Raw genomic sequence first — 17,600 nt, forward strand, 5'->3', positions numbered from 1 at the left:
TCCGCGGCTGGAGGTTGGCGTGGAGTTTGAATGTTCGGAGAGACAAACGGGGAATGCAAACACACCGACCGACTTCAGCATCACGTTCGCGCTAACATCGTTACACACTGTAAAGCTGCTGTTCTAGCTCAATAAAGGAGGAGGAGGAGCTGCTCTCGATAAGATCAGCAGTTCAAAACCACAGAAAGCCGGAGTGGGCTGAGAGGAGGAGAAACGCTGAAGAGGAGGAGGAAGCTCGTGTAGGAGTGAGCACGAGCTGACCTGTAGGCATGTGTTTTCGTGTAGGTAGAAGGAGATTAGCGGCCGGAGTCACGCTACACTTTCACTCACAAACTTAGAACAGCAAACACGCCTCCTCTGGAGCTGAGCTCTCTCTTACTCACATCGTTGGGAATGAGCAGCTCCTGAGACGTGGTTTGGGAATTAGCCTCCACCCCTCCTGGGAGAGAGAGAGAAGACAGAGAAAATTCATTTTGAATGATTAGAAAACGTCCAAATCATCAGGGATCAAAACACAACAAACCCCCAATGGCTTCTTTTTCATCACCGTCCTCCACAAACGGGGACGCACAAAGACTTAGTTTGACTTTGATAAGAGCAAAGTGGGAGGGAAACTGAAAGAAGGGCAAAGCTAGAACAAAGAAGGAAAAACGTTTCAACAAATCATATTTTTATTTTACCCCATTAATAGAAAATGAAGGAATCTCTGTTTGCGCTTTAATAACACTGTTTCTGATTTGGTGAGCACAGCTGGAGACCGGAGCGAGTCAGGATGGGTGGTCAGCGTTACTTACACACAGATATGAAGCAGACTGAGGCGAATTGTCCTAAATGACAGGTGACATCAGCCCGTCTCTAACCCAGGCTCCCGTTTCTCCTGCATCCTTCATCTCTTTATTTCCCCACCCACAGCTCGTGGCCACAGGAAAGCTTCGCCTTCATGCTCAGCACCCCCACCCTACACCCCGTCACTTGATTCAGTGCGATCGGGTTGAATCCAACCATCAGGCGCCGCTCTGCCGGCTCTGCATTTCTGCTCTAGAAATATTTCAGTTTTCCGCTCCCTGGTGTGCCGACACTTTTTCTGGATATTAATCGAAGGAATAAATGCTAAGAGCGTCTGAATCATAAGACATGAACACACACAGACACACAAACAGCTAACAAGGACACATTTGTCAGATTTTCTTTCTGCACCTGGATTTCGATTCTTACTCCTCCGATGTGTCGGATTGTCCCTCACTTTGATTTTTCTGCCTGCCTGTAGTGGAAAAGTGCATTACCAAGAATTTCTTTCAGTTTGTAGGAGGATTGCTTACGAGTTTGATTCCCACCTCTCCTTTCTTCCTGCTGCTTTCATGACTTTACTTTCAGAAGGAAAGTTTCTGTCAGGGTTAAAACTTCCTGCTGTCCAGTTTATCGTCCCTGCGATCAGGACTCGCTGACCACAGGTTTGCAGTACCGATATATTTGTGCCCTGGATGATTCCATCCAACCGGCTAACGAGGAGCCAAAAAACTGATACGCTTTACCCGGACCTTCCCCTCGTTTACGTCCTTTGCTGCAGAAAGGTTTGATCGCTCTGAAACTCTGTGTGTGAGTGTGTGAGACACCCGTCCAACCACGTCTGATGAGTTTTCTACCTGGACACGCCCCTACGTGACGACTCTCTCGTCGATGGTTCTTTTTGCTGCTTCCGCTTTTCTTTCTTTCCTTTTTCTTCATCCTTTCTCATCTTTTCCTCCCTCCCTGCCTTAGTTTTCATTCTTAAATCTCTTTCATTTTCCTTGTTCTCTATGGTTCACGCGCTCATGTTTTCCATCTGTTTCCTCTCTGGTTCTTCTGTTCTTTCTCTCATTTCCTTCTTTCCATTTTCTCTTTTTCTTTATCTTCGTTGTACATGTACACTGACAAAAAACTGGCTATTCTATTCTTCTTCTCTGTCCTTTTGTCTTTTTTCTCCTACCTCTTTTCTGTCTTTCACTTCTGTCCTCTGGTCCCTTGTCCTCTTATATAGTTGCTGCTTTCCCTCCTTGAGGAACGTCAGAACCTGATTGGCTCCTCTGAAGAGGTGGAGGTGGAGTTCTCTCCTTTGCTACAAAAACTGCATCTGTGACAAATTATTCAATTTCCTGAATTGAATTGTTTTAACGATGCCATCTCTGCGGTCTTATTATTAACGAGGCCAACACAATCAGCTGTTTGCTCAGTCACACCTTTGATTTCCACCTTTTAGTCGATTAGCGGAGCCGTTCTGCAGAGCGGCGTGGAGCCTCACCGATGCAGCCAGAAATCTGCCGGCCAGGTTCGAGTACAGAGAGCTGCTCTGCAGTCGGCGTGTAAGCTCAGCTGGATGCTCCAAATCAAAGCCACCAGGCACAGATTCTAATTCAGAGCCGCGCTGCAGAATGAAGCTCGTGCAACATTCATTACCTCATTATGTACTTGAAAAGTTGTCCCACAAAAAGAGACGCAGACAGGAGAGAGAGCATTGTGCATTTTAAAGGCTGAACTCGGAGGATGTCTGATAACATTCACACATTTTTACAAACATCTCTGTTGTTTTTGATAAAGAGAATGATGAAACTCGACGTAATGACTTTTCCAAAATGAAAATAAGGTTTTTGAATAAATCCGTCTGTTTTTCTAAGAGGCTGCAGACTTTGACGTCTGTTTTTGGTCCTTTGATTCAAAGTCGAATGTGTGCAGACTGAACACGTATGCGTCTGCTGACAGCTCGTCTCTCTCGCGCTCACGTGCACGTCACCAACATGTGCTGCATGCACACGACGGTCAAATCGCTCAGAGTTCCCAGAATCACGAGTGGCTGTTTGAGGTTTTAGGCTCAGGTTTGCAGCAGTGTTATGGTTTTATTGTAAGCTTTGTGTGACTGCATCAGTGAGCTGGGCTCTTAATTTCCTTTGGAATGACAGAGGGAACCATTATCACACTCTGACTCCTGAGTCTTTAGCGCTCAGCCTCAGAGAGCAGACGTTATCGCGTCAGAGGGAGGTGGGAATCGTCTGGCAACACAGGACACATGGAGGCGTATAGATTAAAGGCAGTTCCTGTTAAATGGACGTTTTCCAGGAAGCACAGCGGTTTGCAGGGTTTCAGGTTTCACTGAGGAGATCAGTCAATAATGAAACTACAGTGAGCACAAAAGCCTCTGTGGCTCTTTTATTTCACAGATCACAAACCGCTCTGTGGCAACACAAACTTATTTTGTTAACCTCTCTGTGGAGTCTGATTTATTATACGGCATATTGAACTATTAATCTGAGCCGGACACCGAGACTGTGAGTCGCTCTTTGTCTTGACTTGTAAATACCTGCAGATTCAGACATGCAGGGGGAAAAGAGATGTTAACGAGCAGATCGCTCTGAGGCTAAATATTTACTACAGGTATATGTTTATCTAACACAGATATCAGGTTTACACAGGTCGTACTTCTTTGTAATAAATCCAGCTGTCAGATTCACCCAGAGAACATCTGCTAAAGCAGCTCCATCAGTGTGTGAGAGAAAAGCTCTTATATCAGAAGTTAATGACTCTTGGAATGTGTTTGATCAGTAGATTAGTTTGTGGTAGACTCCGATCAGAAGAGAGTCGGGCTAAGGATGGAGGGGGAAGCCCCAGTGTCAGATAAAGAAGGATTATTTTGAACTGGGACTCATGCAAAGCTGCTCGAGCAGAATCTAAGAATCCAAATATTGAGCTGGAAATAAGAGGTTACCTGTAATTCCTTTGGACTGTCAGAAGTGTGTGTGTGTGTGTGTGTGTGAGCACGTATTCATATCTTCGTGGGGACCAACAGCCCGTCCCTACAAGCTTGATAGAGACTCAGAATGTGGTTTTAGTGTCAGGGTTACAATTGGGTTATGGTTAGGTTTAGGGTCAGGGTCAGGGGGAAGGGAAAGTATTATGTCAATTACATGTCCCCACAAGATATGAATAACCAACGTGTGTGTGTGTGTTTAGGAATGCAGTTTTTTGAGAGATGGAGGCAGACCTCATTTTAGATTCTTAGCATCTCTCGCTGTTAATAAAAGACTGAAATGCAGAATAAAGCAACTTTTTAAATCCTCCCTTTGTTACGGTTAAAATGAGGTTTGGGTCAGGATGAGGAGGAGGAAACGCATCGTGTCAGTGGGGCTCAGCTTCATTCCTCCTCCTACACCGTCCTCCCCGGCTCTGTTTGTGTGCTGGTTTGGAAGAAGCGTCTCGAGTGCGAGTGGCTTATAAAGCTCTGTGACAGCGACTCGGCTTCGATGCCGCTTACTGACTCAGACTGGAGGAGAGGCAGCTGAGGGAAATGTGTGACGTATGTGGCCTCAGCGATAAATGAAAACAAAACACTTTAAGGACGTTTGTTTGGCCAGAGAAAGAAACATGGACTCTTAGTAGAGTTTAAACTGTAGTGTGTGTGTGTGTGTGTGTGTGTGCGTGCACATACCAGGCAGTACTTGTGTAGCTGACTGGCTGATGGGGGCCAGGCCTTGCTGCTGCATCGACAGCTGGTGCAGCTTTGCTAACTGACAGGAACAGAGAAGGAAATCAGACAGAAACAAGCGATGATATCAAAGATGAGCAGAGTGAATAAAGCAGCTGTTTACCTCTGAGTGAGGAATGCCGTAGTGGCTCTGTACTGCATACGTCTGAAACAGAAAAATACAGAAGGTTGACGTTATCACCTCATTATCCATCCAGCCTGGAGTTCATCATGAGGTTCAGTTTGATCAAAAGTCCAACAGACAGACAAGAAAAGACAGGAGAGGCTTTAAAATGTGGAAAAGTTTAGTGCGGCTGCTTTAAGGTCATTTAGAGCGATCAGACATCTTCCCTCTGATTAGTGAAAGCTGTAGATGAAGTAGATGAAGAGAGTTCTGCAGCAACTGTGTTGAAACATATCGTGCATCATTTATGATTTTCCTTAAAAGTTGTAAGAAAATTGTAACACTTTTTTTAAGGTCTCTCTTTGGAAATGAAGTATTCCCGCCGGCTTGGGAACGCTTCAGTATCTCTGCTGATGAGCTGCAGGTGATGGTCAAGGATGGGAAGGTTTGGACTTCTCTGCTGACAATGCTGGTTCCCCGACCCGGACCCGGATAAGCAGCAAGGCGCTCCGTACCTTCTGCATTTGATCCATCTTTCAGATCTCCATTTGTTTTCAAAGGCGACCGTGGTTCAGGGGGGTTGGGGAGCTCATCTGTAACCAGAAGGTTGCCGGTTCGATCCCCCAGCTCTTTCTGTCTCGGTCGTTGTGTCCTTGGGCAAGACACTTCACCCTCCCGCCTACTGGTGATGGTCAGAGGGGCCGATGGCGCGATATGGCAGCCTGGCTTCTGTCAGTCTGCCCCAGGGCAGCTGTGGCTACACCTGTGGTTTGCCTGCACCAGTGTGTGAATGAATAGTGGAATTATAAAGCGCTTTGGGTGCCTAGAAAAGCGCTTTATAAAAATCCATTATTATTATTATTAAACTTGATACTTTTGCCGTGATTATAAATTCCTTCGTCGCACGAGTTTCTGTATTTTCTGTGCCTGAAACCAAACCTTCACTCTCACCTGCACCTGTGTCACCTTTTATTTTTAAATCCTTGAAGATTTTTAATATAGATACAGCGAAGCTTTTGCTCATAATAAAAAGTAGTTGATGAAAAACGTTGACATTTTCCAATCTCTCCGGAGCTTCGGATACAAAGCCCATAAACCAATTCAAAGACCCCGAAAAGCCCGTCAGTTAAAGGTCTTTTCCTCCGTCTTCTGTGAGTACAGAGGGAAACGCCGTCAGGATTAATGCTCCGTGATGCTCGGAGTTACTGAAAACACGACTATGAAAACGAGTTTCCCTCGATCATCCAGTCCGTGTTTTATCTGTCCAACATCATGACTCGAGGAGTTTGCAGACGGCTTCCCAAATCCCTCGCTGAACTTCAAAGAGGAGCAGCGCGTCCACAGGCGAAGCACGAGACGGCTGCAGGGGAGGCGGTGTGTGTGTGTGCATGAGCAGGGGGACAAAGTTGGTGTGGATGCATTCGAGACACTCCCCGAGGTTGACCAACCTTATATAAGAGATGTCAGACTGTGCTGCTGAACTTTTGACTCCTTTTGGCAGCACTCAGGGATGTGGAGGATCCACAGAATCCAGCTCCAAAGACTGACTCTATAAGAGTAACGGACCCGTGTGAGCTCTGCTTGATATTTATACACCGCTGTGAACCTGAAAGTCTACCAAATGCAAATGGTCCATGCGGGGTCCAACACGGAAAGCACCATATAAATATTTATGCGCGGTTTAATGCATCATGAATGAGAGACGCAGCAGAAAGAGTCTGCTCCTGCACGTCTGGGATTCTCCGAGCAGGAGACGACAGCAGAGAATGTCAGACTGACGCAACTTTGTTCCTCCTTTTAGGAACGACCGTCTGATGTCGGCGCCCATATTTAAGAAGCTCCTCAGTCAGCCGCTGATGCTCTGCTCGAGCGCTCCGTGGACGCCCACAGAGCCTCGTCCACGAACCTCACTGTAAACCAGAATAACTGCTGTAACCACGGTAACATGTTTCTCCAATCAGAAACGGTTTTTAGGAATAAAAGCTTATCTTTGGATGGGCATCGTTTTTCTTCTGCTGTCTGAAGTTTAGGCGAGTTGAGGCTACAGATGGACTGAGTCACGTGACTCCATGCAAGCAGCTCATTCGTCAGTGTAGGAATACTTAAAAAATACAACATCGGACACAAAGGTACATTTAAAATGGACGTGTTATAGGTGTGTGCATTAAGGTTGAGCGATTGGACGCATTTATCGACCATCAGTTTGCTAATAATGTTGTTTGAAGCTAAGAGAAGAAGTCAATGGAGCAAACTAATAGTGCTGCATTATATGATTAAATATTTCCGTCCTGGAAGCATGTGCTGCTCGACAAAAGTTTTCAGCACCTCGACGAATGGCTCCTTTTCCACGGTATGAAACGACATCACTTCCTTTGACAGATATTCAGCGTGCGCTGTGTCCACCTGGGGCTGTCCTTTTCATATTTAACCGTTTTAGTAAAAGCACTTTGGATATTCTGCTGGTGAAAAGCTTTTCTTGAGCTTGTTGATGGAAAGCTGGTGATAGCCGAGCATACTCAGCTGGACGGCGAACACTTAAATGCTCATGCGAGTTAGTCGTGTTCGAGTCCTTTGCTGCTGCCGTACGTCTGCACAGCGGCAGCCTCTTTCATCCGGTTTAGCGCCAAAGAAATCCAAAACTGACGACTTTGGGGTTTTTTTGGCAACTAGTTCCTCCATGTTTGGACTTCTTTGTTCTAAATAGGTAAATCGGTCCGTGCACGATTACACTGCTTCGCCCATCAAAAAGTCACCTGCATGAATAAATCACCTATCGTTGTTTCTTGGACCGATGAATGTTGGCTGGAAAAATTTGACATATCGCCCGACTTTAGGGCAACTGTAAGTCTTTGTAATGCTATAGCCCTTTGTTTTTAGTAAAGACTCATTGTACTGAAGTGTATTAGTACTTTTTGCACAAATGCAAACATGCTCACTACACTTCAAATACACAAACTAAAACTGATGCTAGTCTCCCCCGCACAAACAGCCGGAGCCTCCGACTGCATGGAAGCAAATTAAGAGTAGCGCTGTGGTCACATCTTTCAAGGCTGTCAGCATGTCTTTCTCATAATAATCCTGCTTCGCTTCAGGCTGTTTCAGAGCGTGAAGTTCAACCTCTGAGGAAAAAAAGCTCCTCTGACAGCCGATCACTCAGAAGCGGAGCAGTGACACCTGTCATCTCCAGTAAAGACAGCCAAGAAAGGGAAAGGTCACACTGGAGTAGACACACGTTACTCGTCTAAATCTGATGGATCGTTTGAAGAAAGTGGGACGGCGCTCATTTCCACTGTGACGGGATACACTGCTGCCTCCTGAAGACCCCTCCCTGTGCAATCACGCCACCTATTAACTTCATTTACCGATGAAGCGTTCCTGTTGAGGTGCAGGAACAGTCCCCTCAATTATAAGGCAATGACGCTACAATCAGACACAGTTTTTATTTTTCAGTGGGGATGATGTCTTTCACCGGTTTCCAGTTCCACTGAGCGCTGAGGATCCAACGCACATCATCACGAAGGGAAACTCGACTAAAGTGTCTTCTACGCGACTGGACTTCTTCAGTGCTAAGACCACCATTTCTCAGATGAGAGGTGAAACGTCTCAGAGGTGACGTGGTTTTCTTTCCAAGCTCCTTAGACTATCGACCTGCACAGAAACACTAAACTGTCTTCTTCTCTTTGACACCTAAGCTAAAATCTGACAATGGCACATTTTAGCCATTCTGGTAACATCGACTTCAGGCTCCACGATGAACACTCGGGAATCCAGATTTCACTGCTTTAAGCACCTCTTTTCCAAACAGCCTGCGTTACCTGCATTTAGTTAAAAGCTTCGTACTAATTTCCTCTAAAAACTCGTTGTTTACTCTCACTGAAACATGCTTAATGCCATTTCAAACACGTTATCACAGCTAATTATCCCACCGGAGAAATCCTCACAGCTGCAATCTCGAAATAAAGATTAACGTTTAATCCCAGAAATGACTCCATGACTACTGCAGATGAGTTTGTCACCAGAGCGAGAGACGCAATCACGATGTGACTCGTCACAAACGCAGTATACGAATCCTCTTCGTCTCTCAGTCGCTGCCTCCTCTTCCTCTCTCTGCAGCCTTAATAATGAATTAAAGGCATTAATCTCCTCACGCTGACACTGAACTCTGCATTAACCCTCCCTCCATTTCTTCTTCCATCACAGCTCTTTTCTCTAAAACCTCTTCGTTTCAAACATTCCTTCACATCCTTTTCTGCGTCTTTCTTCGTACTCTCCTGCCATCTCTTCCCTACAGTCACGTGATGAGTACCAGCAGCTTCCTGGTTCTTCTGAATGATTTGTGGCCACATCTTAACCAGTAATGATCACTTTCTCTGATTAAAACAAAAATCAAGTCATGCTTTTGAGTGCTGAGGTGATTCCTGTCTGACACAAAACTCTGCAGGACGAGTCCACAGTTACCGTTCAACTCTTTACTGTGTGGCGATTAAAACTTTGTCACTTTACTTTGACATCCTGCAGAAAACTCTGGCCTCTTCATTTTGGCTTCATTTGTCAGAACAAAACCGATTTGAAGTTAATGAGGTAGACAAAATAACGTGAGGACGGAGACGATTCAAGAGTTTCGGAGCTGCGACTGAGACTGTCCGGTCATTCGTACGAGCCAATCGGGAAGCTGCTGATCAGTGGACCTAACAGTCATGAGAGGAGTGTAAAAGATCTGATCGATCATCAATCACGTATGTAAGTAACAATATTCTGATAATATTCTTCACAGCAAAACTGACACTGATGTCACTCCTGATTGGCAAAAACACACCAAAGCAGAGCGACTGTGCCTCCGATGTTAAACGTCTTTTTATCGATTTGTTACCAAAGACGAGGTTTTTCTACATTTCTCTTCATTTCTCCTCCCCCAGTCTCCTCGTCTCACCCCCACCTGTCACTTCATCCCTCCGTCTCTCCTCCCATCCGTCCCATGGAGCCTCTGCTAGCTAGTGTTGTTTGAACTGACGTTCCCAAGGCTGTGAGCCTGACAAACAATATGCATTTACACACACACACACACACACACACACACACACACCACTTAGCTATAGTTGGCGTGCAGGCCTGTCAGTGTGATGGAGTAAAGTGCTCTTCTGTTCTACTTCGCACACTTGTGTTGTTTCTAGAGTCCTATTTGTCATCCTGTCTGTGAGCCACGCTGTCTCTGTGTCTCTGAGGACAAACAGCTGATCTGCAGCGAAGTCAGTCAGCTTAGTTTGGCTAACTTGGTCCATGTAAAGCTTTTATCCCATTTAACCTGTGTGTGTTGCTGCCAGCGTGGATCTGTCTCCAGATCAGTGGCTCACAAAGATTCTCTGTTTTGGGTTCTGCTTCTTTATAATCGTCCGTTTACTTACTGCAGTTTTAGAACAATCACACAGCCGGGACGATGAACGGGAGCTGTGGCGAAGCTCCAACACAACAACGTGTCAAAGACGCTGTTTTAAAACATTTACAGGTAGTTTTACTTTCAGAACAACAGACGTGCAGTTAGTGAGCGTCTGCTAGCTGTTGCTAGCTGTTGCTAGGTGAAACTGCTGTCAAAACCCTCCTTGTGACTGCTTTGGTCACTAACAGGTTGCCATGGTTACCTCTAGTTTATATGGAAGACGCAGACTCGTCTGCAAACATTTGCCACCTACTCGCTCAGCAAACGAAGAACGTGATGCCAACTGGAAACAGAGACGATTTATCTTCAAAGTAAAAGTTGCTCCTTTTGAAATGTGTTGGTTTCAGGCTGAGGCCCGAGCTTTTACTTTGAAGGCAAACCTTCTCCACGTCCTCTCTGTGACGCGCTGCCGCTCGGTCGTTAGTTAGCAAAGCGAGTTAGTGTCTGGTGATCAAAAACAATCACACAGAGGTTTTTGGTGCAGCATCCTCACTGTGACCACTTTCACTCGGCCAATCTCTGTGACTCAGGCAAGCTCTTTTAGCTCCTCCCCCTTAATGCAAACTTTCTTCTGATTGGTTGCCCCTCACAAGCTCAAGGTCTGAACCACAGGTGGGCTGAGCTGTTGTTGTCTCAGCCTCCTGACGCACTTATGGTTCATCAACTTTAAAATCCAGGTGACTTTCTTCTCAAGTTATTTCATTCACAAACTTGGGCGTCCAAGCTGAATAAATCCACTTTAATATCCGATTTAAACATTTCTTATAGTGTGAATAAGACACGCAAAGAACAACAATGGTAAATTCTAACACACAACACGACCTGCTGAGTGACTTCATGCTTCGCGCTGATCCCAGAGACTTTATTCTAAATGTTTCACGGCTTAATTACGATTGATTTTGGCTTGAATCCTTTTCCCGATTAAGAAACAAGGAGATCATTCACCATTTGCTAAAGATGTAGCACTTTCACACCACCAGCAGTTTCTTCTGACTAACATCTGAAATACTGGATGTCGAGAAGCCCGAGAATATAAAAATTATATTTGAAAATAAAAACTCATTTATTCTGGTAATCATTTCAATTTACCTCGAGTCAGAAGAACATTTTACACTGAAGCAGCCGAGCTTGTATTCACTCCATTCAGCTCAAACAAGAAAAGAGAAGTTCATTCCTCTAAATTGCTTTTCCGAGGTTACCGTGTGTTTGTCTCTGCTTTTCTCCACGAGGTTTTCAGCTTCGTCGGGCAGACGCTGCCGACTGTGGATCTGGGTTTCAAAGGCAAAGGTGGCGACGGGAAAAACACCGTTTAAAAACGCTGAGAGGGGATGTGTGCATCTTTTATGAAGCCATGAGCCGCTGCAGTCACACCCTCAGATGATCACTCACAGAGGCTCTGCTGGATGAAAGAATTTTAAATGTAGAAGCAACGTGGCCCGAGGCCGCTTTTAAACCAACACGACGCAGCGATGGCGGGTTCAGCGTCTGGCTGAAGGACGTGTGGCTAATGACGGCGACACACAAACTGACCTCAGACCGTTACGTCTGGTCTGAACACCCGCGCCCTTGACATGAAGCTATTTATGCACCAGCGCTCACCGGGGAAAAAAACCTCGTAGAAGAGGCGCAAAATTTCATCAGATTGTAGGTTTGATTCATGCACGAGTACACGTGAGATATGTGAGAAAATCTGGATACACTTCAAGACGATAAGAGCTCAGAAATTATGCTCAGATCAGTAAGTCACATAATTTCAGTTACAGTCACACAACACACACAACAAACCCAAACACATTAAAGTGGATTTAACATAAGTGCATAAACCTGACCTGACCTACAGGCTGATGTACTGCCAGCTCGCAGACTATTCATCACGCTGTCCTAAAACAGCTTAGGAGAGATTAATGGCCAAAATCTGCTATCTGCTCACTTCCTGCATGGTGCAGGTGCTGTTAGCAAAACATGAAGTCAAAAATAACGTGAACTCCTGGGCCATGAGGCGGGTTCAACACAGCAACAACGAGGCTCAGCGGTCAAACAAATACGGTTACTAAAAACGGTAAATAGAAGCAGAGTCTGTCACATGACAGTGATGGTGTAACCCGTCTACGACTTACAAAAGCTGCACGATATATGAAATACAAAGAGGTTAAACAACATACTGCAGCAGTGTGTGTGTGTGTGTGTGTGTGTGTGTGTGTGTGTGTGTGTGTGTGTGTGTGTGTGCGCATGCTGGTCAGTGAGGCGGGGAAAGGTGTGTTACAGTTACAAAGCCTGTCTGAAGGTCCTGAGCCTTCACACCGCGCTGTCGTTAGAACAGCCATTTACTCCATCAAATTAATATCCACACCTGTGTTTTTAACCAAGGATAAATATAAAACTAGAATTCAAATCTATCCTTGGACTACTACAAATATGACATCAGGTCCAGAGCAGGAAATACAACTGTTTTAAAATTACTTGCAGCCAACGGGGAAAACAAAGAAAACCCCCCAAACTATATTAACTCTGAGAAAGGCTCCGTTCCCGACGCGACCCCAATATGGATAAGAACGGAAGAGAACGGAAGGATGGATATATTAAATCTATAAAACCAGATTTCTTGATCTTTCTTACTGATAAGAAGCACAGACAAAGCCTGTCTGTGCTCACAGGTCTGTAAAAGGAAACTGACAACGATTTCACCCCCGCTGGTCTCTGATCTCAAACGCAGCCCGCTCCAGAGCACGTTAGCTGCATAAGTTACCATGGTGATGTGCACGCAGGGTTGACCCTGAAGTCCTGAAACCCGCTTCGATGTAAAGACCTCTGCTCGTTCAGACGATGACCGCCGGTCACGAGGCACCGCTCATAATCTCCAAACCTCAACCTCAACAACCAGCATCCAAGTAACATTGACCAGAATCACCATCCCCGATGGTGCTGCATCATTTCTTTTATTATTGTATGAATCATGGTCATTATTAATACCTGTGTTTTTAAGGTATTTTGCTGGAGACATGATATTTTCCTGTAAATGTGATTAAACGTGCAGTTTTGTTGCAGGTGAGCTTCATGAGCTGCTTTAACGTGCCAGACTGCAGGTGTGTGTCTGTCTCCTAGAAACGACATTTAATTAGAGCTAATGTGCATCAGAAAACGCTCTTTGAGGGAACTCGGTGATGTTTGCATCAAGTTTACGAGTAACTTAATGAAGAAATGTTGTTAATTAACAACTCTGAGACTCCATTAGAGTCTCAAGGAAGTTTGTGGCACTCAACATATCCAGCACGGCAACACACCGTGGAGCTCCGGTTCAGCTGCTGCAAAGCAGCACAGCTGTTATTGAGCAGTAGAATAATGAGGCTGTATTGAGTGTTTGTGCTTTTGATAGCATCCCACCTGCTGTACGTTTTGGATTCATTAAGCCACTTTTAAGCCTGTTTGAGGACTGTGAACCTGATGGCAGCCCTCTAGGATACAAGCACATAAAAAATGACCCGTGCATTCTCCGATCCATCCTCGCAATTATAGCCAACGGCTGTTTCACAGGCTCTACCTCTGCTTCATTTGTGTTTCAGAGCAAACAATGAGTCGGGGGAAAATTCGTTAACGGATGCGTTCCTGGGAGGTGAAAGCACCGAGAGCGAGGAGGCCGACCCCTCTCGGCTGTTAACGGCCATTAAACTCGCCAGGAGGAGCTGCTCGGCATCCCCGCTCGTCTCTTCATCTTTCCCTCTCCTTCCCTGCACTTATTTTTTCCCGTCTCGATTCGTCACGTCTCTTTTCCTCCTCGATTCCGTGTTTTTCTTTGCCTGTTTTGTACTTTTTCTCCACGGCATTCGTCTTCGCTCAGCCTCGGCTATCGTGCGCCTGCATTTTGTTTGCTTTTAATGTGAAAAAGAAGATTCATGTTTACTGAGCTCCTCTGTGCAGAGGCGTTAATCTGGCATCCTTGACCGCACTGACCATCTGTTTTTACGATGCCAGTGTCGGCTGCAGCGCAGCAGCAGCATGATTGAATTCGGGTCCTTTGGCTCGCTCCCCGGCCCGAGGGAGGCGGTTGTTTACCTGCCTCACACAACCAACCGAAACAAAAAGATCCGTTGATTTAGAGCGAAAACTGAAACAAAGCGCTGGCGTGTGTTGGCGATGAACCATTTAAGCAAAAATCTGAATAAATAGGAGGCGAGCTTTTGCATTGTGTGGGGAATGAGGACCGAATGGGAAGAAGGGTTTGATCTGCAAATTGAGTGCAGCTGAAAAACGACATAATTATCCTGAGAAAAATTCGAGTTACGTGAATAGAATTGCATAAAACAGCAAACTGAGGACTTTGCAAACAAAGACACTTGAAAGAGTTTTTCAGGAACTTTTATATTGTTCTATGAACTTTTGCCAAACACGTCACGTTTGAAACTTTGTCAAATCTTTTAGTTTAGTCAGATTTTTCTACTCCTTTCTACTAGTATTTGCAGCCCAACCCAAGGGACTTTATATTTGTAAGGTCTTGATCCTCCAATGACAGGTCATCTCTCATGAGTAGCACTGGGTGCTCCAAAAGAAGCAGGCTCAGGGAGGGGCAGCCAGTAGGCGTTCTCCCAAAATGGCCCAAAGATTGTGGGACACGGCTGCAGGTTCAACCGTGCAGAAACAGGATGAGCCCAAGAAAATGAACTCCAGCAGGCCACCGGTGTGAACGTCTCTGACCAAACAATCAGACACAGACTTCATGAAGGTGTGTCTTGTGTCTTGAGGGCCATCAGTAGACCCTGTGCTCTCGGCCCGGGACTACGGAGCCCCGTTGGCCGTAGAATACCAGCAGTGGCAGGTCCACAGCAGATGCCCTGAGTTTCTCAGAAAATGAGAGCAGGTTCACCCTGACGTGGAACGCTCTCATGGAGAACGTTATGATGTCTGTAAGATTGTTCAGCGTGAGTGTTTGGTGGTGGATCAGTGATGGTCATGGATGGACGCACAGGCCTGTACAGGCCAGGCAGCAGCACCCTGACTGCCATCAGGTATGGCGCTGGTGCAGTGGGTCCTGGGTTCCTCCTGGTGTACGACATGTGGTGAGAGCGTGCAGGCAGTTCCTGGAGGATGAAGGAATCGATGCCACCGATGGCCCTCGGGCTCGTCTGATCTAAATCTAATAGAAGACCTCTTGGACGTCACCAGGTTGCCCCTCAGACTGTCCTGATCTAGGAGGACATCCCCCAGGACACCGTTCATCGTATTAGGAGCGTGCGCCGCCATTTTCAGACAAGCATACAAGACAAGCACGTGGACAAACTGCTGAGTACCGTTTGGAGTTGCTGCAGTGACTAGCCTGATGCATAATCACTTTGATTTTCAGAGCTGTGCAGGTCCTTTCATTCCTAACGCTGAGTCCATATCAGTGCTGATAGATGTGTTTTCAGTGTGTTCTCTAATCTTTTGAGCAGTGCATATATTTGTACTCGCAAAATTAAATCATTAAACTTTTACAAATGTTTGCAGGGCTTCTCATTAAATCGTATAGTGAACACATTTCAGTCTGGAGCAGCTGACTGCAGCTCTAAATGTTTCCATCTTTCCAGCCCAGCTTCCAGTCAAAAGCAGCTCGTTGGTAGATGGAAACAAAGGCAGTGATGCAGTGACCTTTGACCCTCGACCCTTGCCCCCAGGCGGCCATACTCACTTGCTGCAGGTCCACTCCTCCCTGTGCCACTGAGAACAGGGGGTGAGAGCCAAAGTCTGAAGCCTCGAACACCTTCAGCCGGCACAGAGAGACACAAGCAGAGTCAACGCCACGGTTAGAGCTCAGAACTGATCAAACATGAACAACCTGGTCACTGCAGAGCGGCTCGGAATCCTTCATCGCCACAGCTGTTCGACGTACAGCTAAACCTGTGTGAGGCATGCAGCGTGGACACTGTTACACACTAACTAATGTCAAGCTGGGTCAAATCTCCCCTAGAAATTAAAGTCATGCACAGTCACCTCATGAGACTTGAGTTAGTAAAGGAACAGGGACAAGAACTGATCCCAGCTTTTACCATATAAAGAAACAATTATTATCATACTTATGAAAGCTTTGTACCAACAATGTCTCACTAACTGTAAAAGCAGCAATAATTGTGTTAATTTAATAAGAAAAATGCGGCCTTAAATTTTACGAGTGTCCTTAAAAACTATTTTCTTTATGTCACTGGATCGGCTGTAAGTTGCTTTAACATGATGTGAGCAGTGTTACTCAGCTGATTACATAAGTGTTTGCTCTGCTGCTGCAAGAGCTCAGAGTCATTGTGTATTTATTTGTAAGACATTTTGAAAAGCAAAGGTAAAGACAGCAAAGACCAGACGCACAGAACAAGTAACAAAAACAGGTTTTCCATGTGATTCTGCAATGAGAAGCAGAAATCAGTAAGAAACCATCAAGAGTTCATTTAGTTTCCCATTTACTGCTAGATGAGAAGATGAAGTGGAGCAGAATAAATACTTTATCATTCTCCGAAGGAAAACTGCCACGTGGCAGCGTGAAGGCAGCGTGACGCCAAAGGTGTGCCGATGCTGTCGGACCGCTGAGACCGTCTCCAAAGGCCAAACTGCCTGGAGATGCACTGAAACGACTTGTTTTAACAAGATGGCTGAGATTCAATTTGCATCAGTCTTATTTTTATAGCCCCCCCCCCACACCAACGGCCGGCTCAAGGTGGCGACGCTGAAAACCAGAGAAGGAACGCATGAAACGGAACAGCGACGTCACGCTTTAGTGACGTGTGCGATCGGCCAACTAGACGTTTCAATGTTACTCCTCTGCTACGCAGCACTAATAACGCCATTCGTTTAAAATATTAATATTTCACGCCAGCTAGTGATTGGTTCTTGGCTCTTATACAGCGCCCCGGCCTCTTTCTGTTGTAAATGAGGTGGAAAGTGAAGCAGATGGTTCTGCAGTACTTTGCTAATGTCATGTAGACTGTAGTGAAATAAAGTGGCATGTACTGAAGCACACGCATGTGTACAAACAACCAAAAACGCTGCAGTCTGAGGTTCTGTGTCTGAAGTTACTCACAGTTCCACACTTTTAAACATGTTTTGGTTATTGAAGGCTGTGATTATTGGAGTATTTGTAAAATGATTTGATTCCATTATTCTCAAATGTTTTTTTACAACTAATCTTGATTTTTCCATCTAATCTATTCATCTGGTAAACGAACCATCTCTGTCTCAATGTTTTTATTATTCGTTTCTTGTTAAAAGGGATGTTTTTCCTCTCTACCGTTACCTTGTTGGGCTTCCATCATTTTTGTCTTTGCAGGTATAAAAAATAAAACTGAATGAACGTAATGTTGTGACCGGAGGTCCGACAAGCTAATCTAAGATGTCATAATTGTGTCTAAAGTTTGCAACCTGCCACAAGACTCACTGGAAATCAGTGTAGGAAGCATCAGCGCAGTAGTAATCTCACTGATCTTGGCTTATAGTAAACTAGCTTTCCCCAAACGTTAAACTGAGGACATGAAAGGGTTTCTTTAGACTCCGTCTAGCTTGAGCTTTTGTTCAAATATGCAGCTCTGCAGAATAAC

General features: G+C 45.4%; 1 protein-coding gene across 4 annotated transcripts in view; it reads right to left on the reverse strand.

The window, feature by feature from the left end:
* The window catches only part of LOC120715359 (poly(rC)-binding protein 4-like), a 109,467-nt gene that overhangs the window by 17,906 nt on the left and 73,961 nt on the right, over positions 1 to 17,600 (reverse strand). For 3 of the 4 annotated variants that reach the window (XM_040002298.1, XM_040002297.1, XM_040002300.1), the window contains 4 exons: positions 15,710 to 15,781; positions 4,617 to 4,658; positions 4,457 to 4,535; positions 384 to 439 (listed from right to left, as the gene is read on the reverse strand). In XM_040002298.1, coding sequence (XP_039858232.1) covers positions 384 to 439; positions 4,457 to 4,535; positions 4,617 to 4,658; positions 15,710 to 15,781 — 249 coding nt within the window. The remainder of the gene's footprint in view (positions 1 to 383; positions 440 to 4,456; positions 4,536 to 4,616; positions 4,659 to 15,709; positions 15,782 to 17,600) is intronic. The other variant, XM_040002299.1, reaches the window with a different exon arrangement.

This window comes from Simochromis diagramma, unplaced genomic scaffold (genome assembly GCF_900408965.1).
Source record: "Simochromis diagramma unplaced genomic scaffold, fSimDia1.1 OVJJ01000438.1, whole genome shotgun sequence".
NCBI classification, from domain to species: domain Eukaryota; kingdom Metazoa; phylum Chordata; class Actinopteri; order Cichliformes; family Cichlidae; genus Simochromis; species Simochromis diagramma.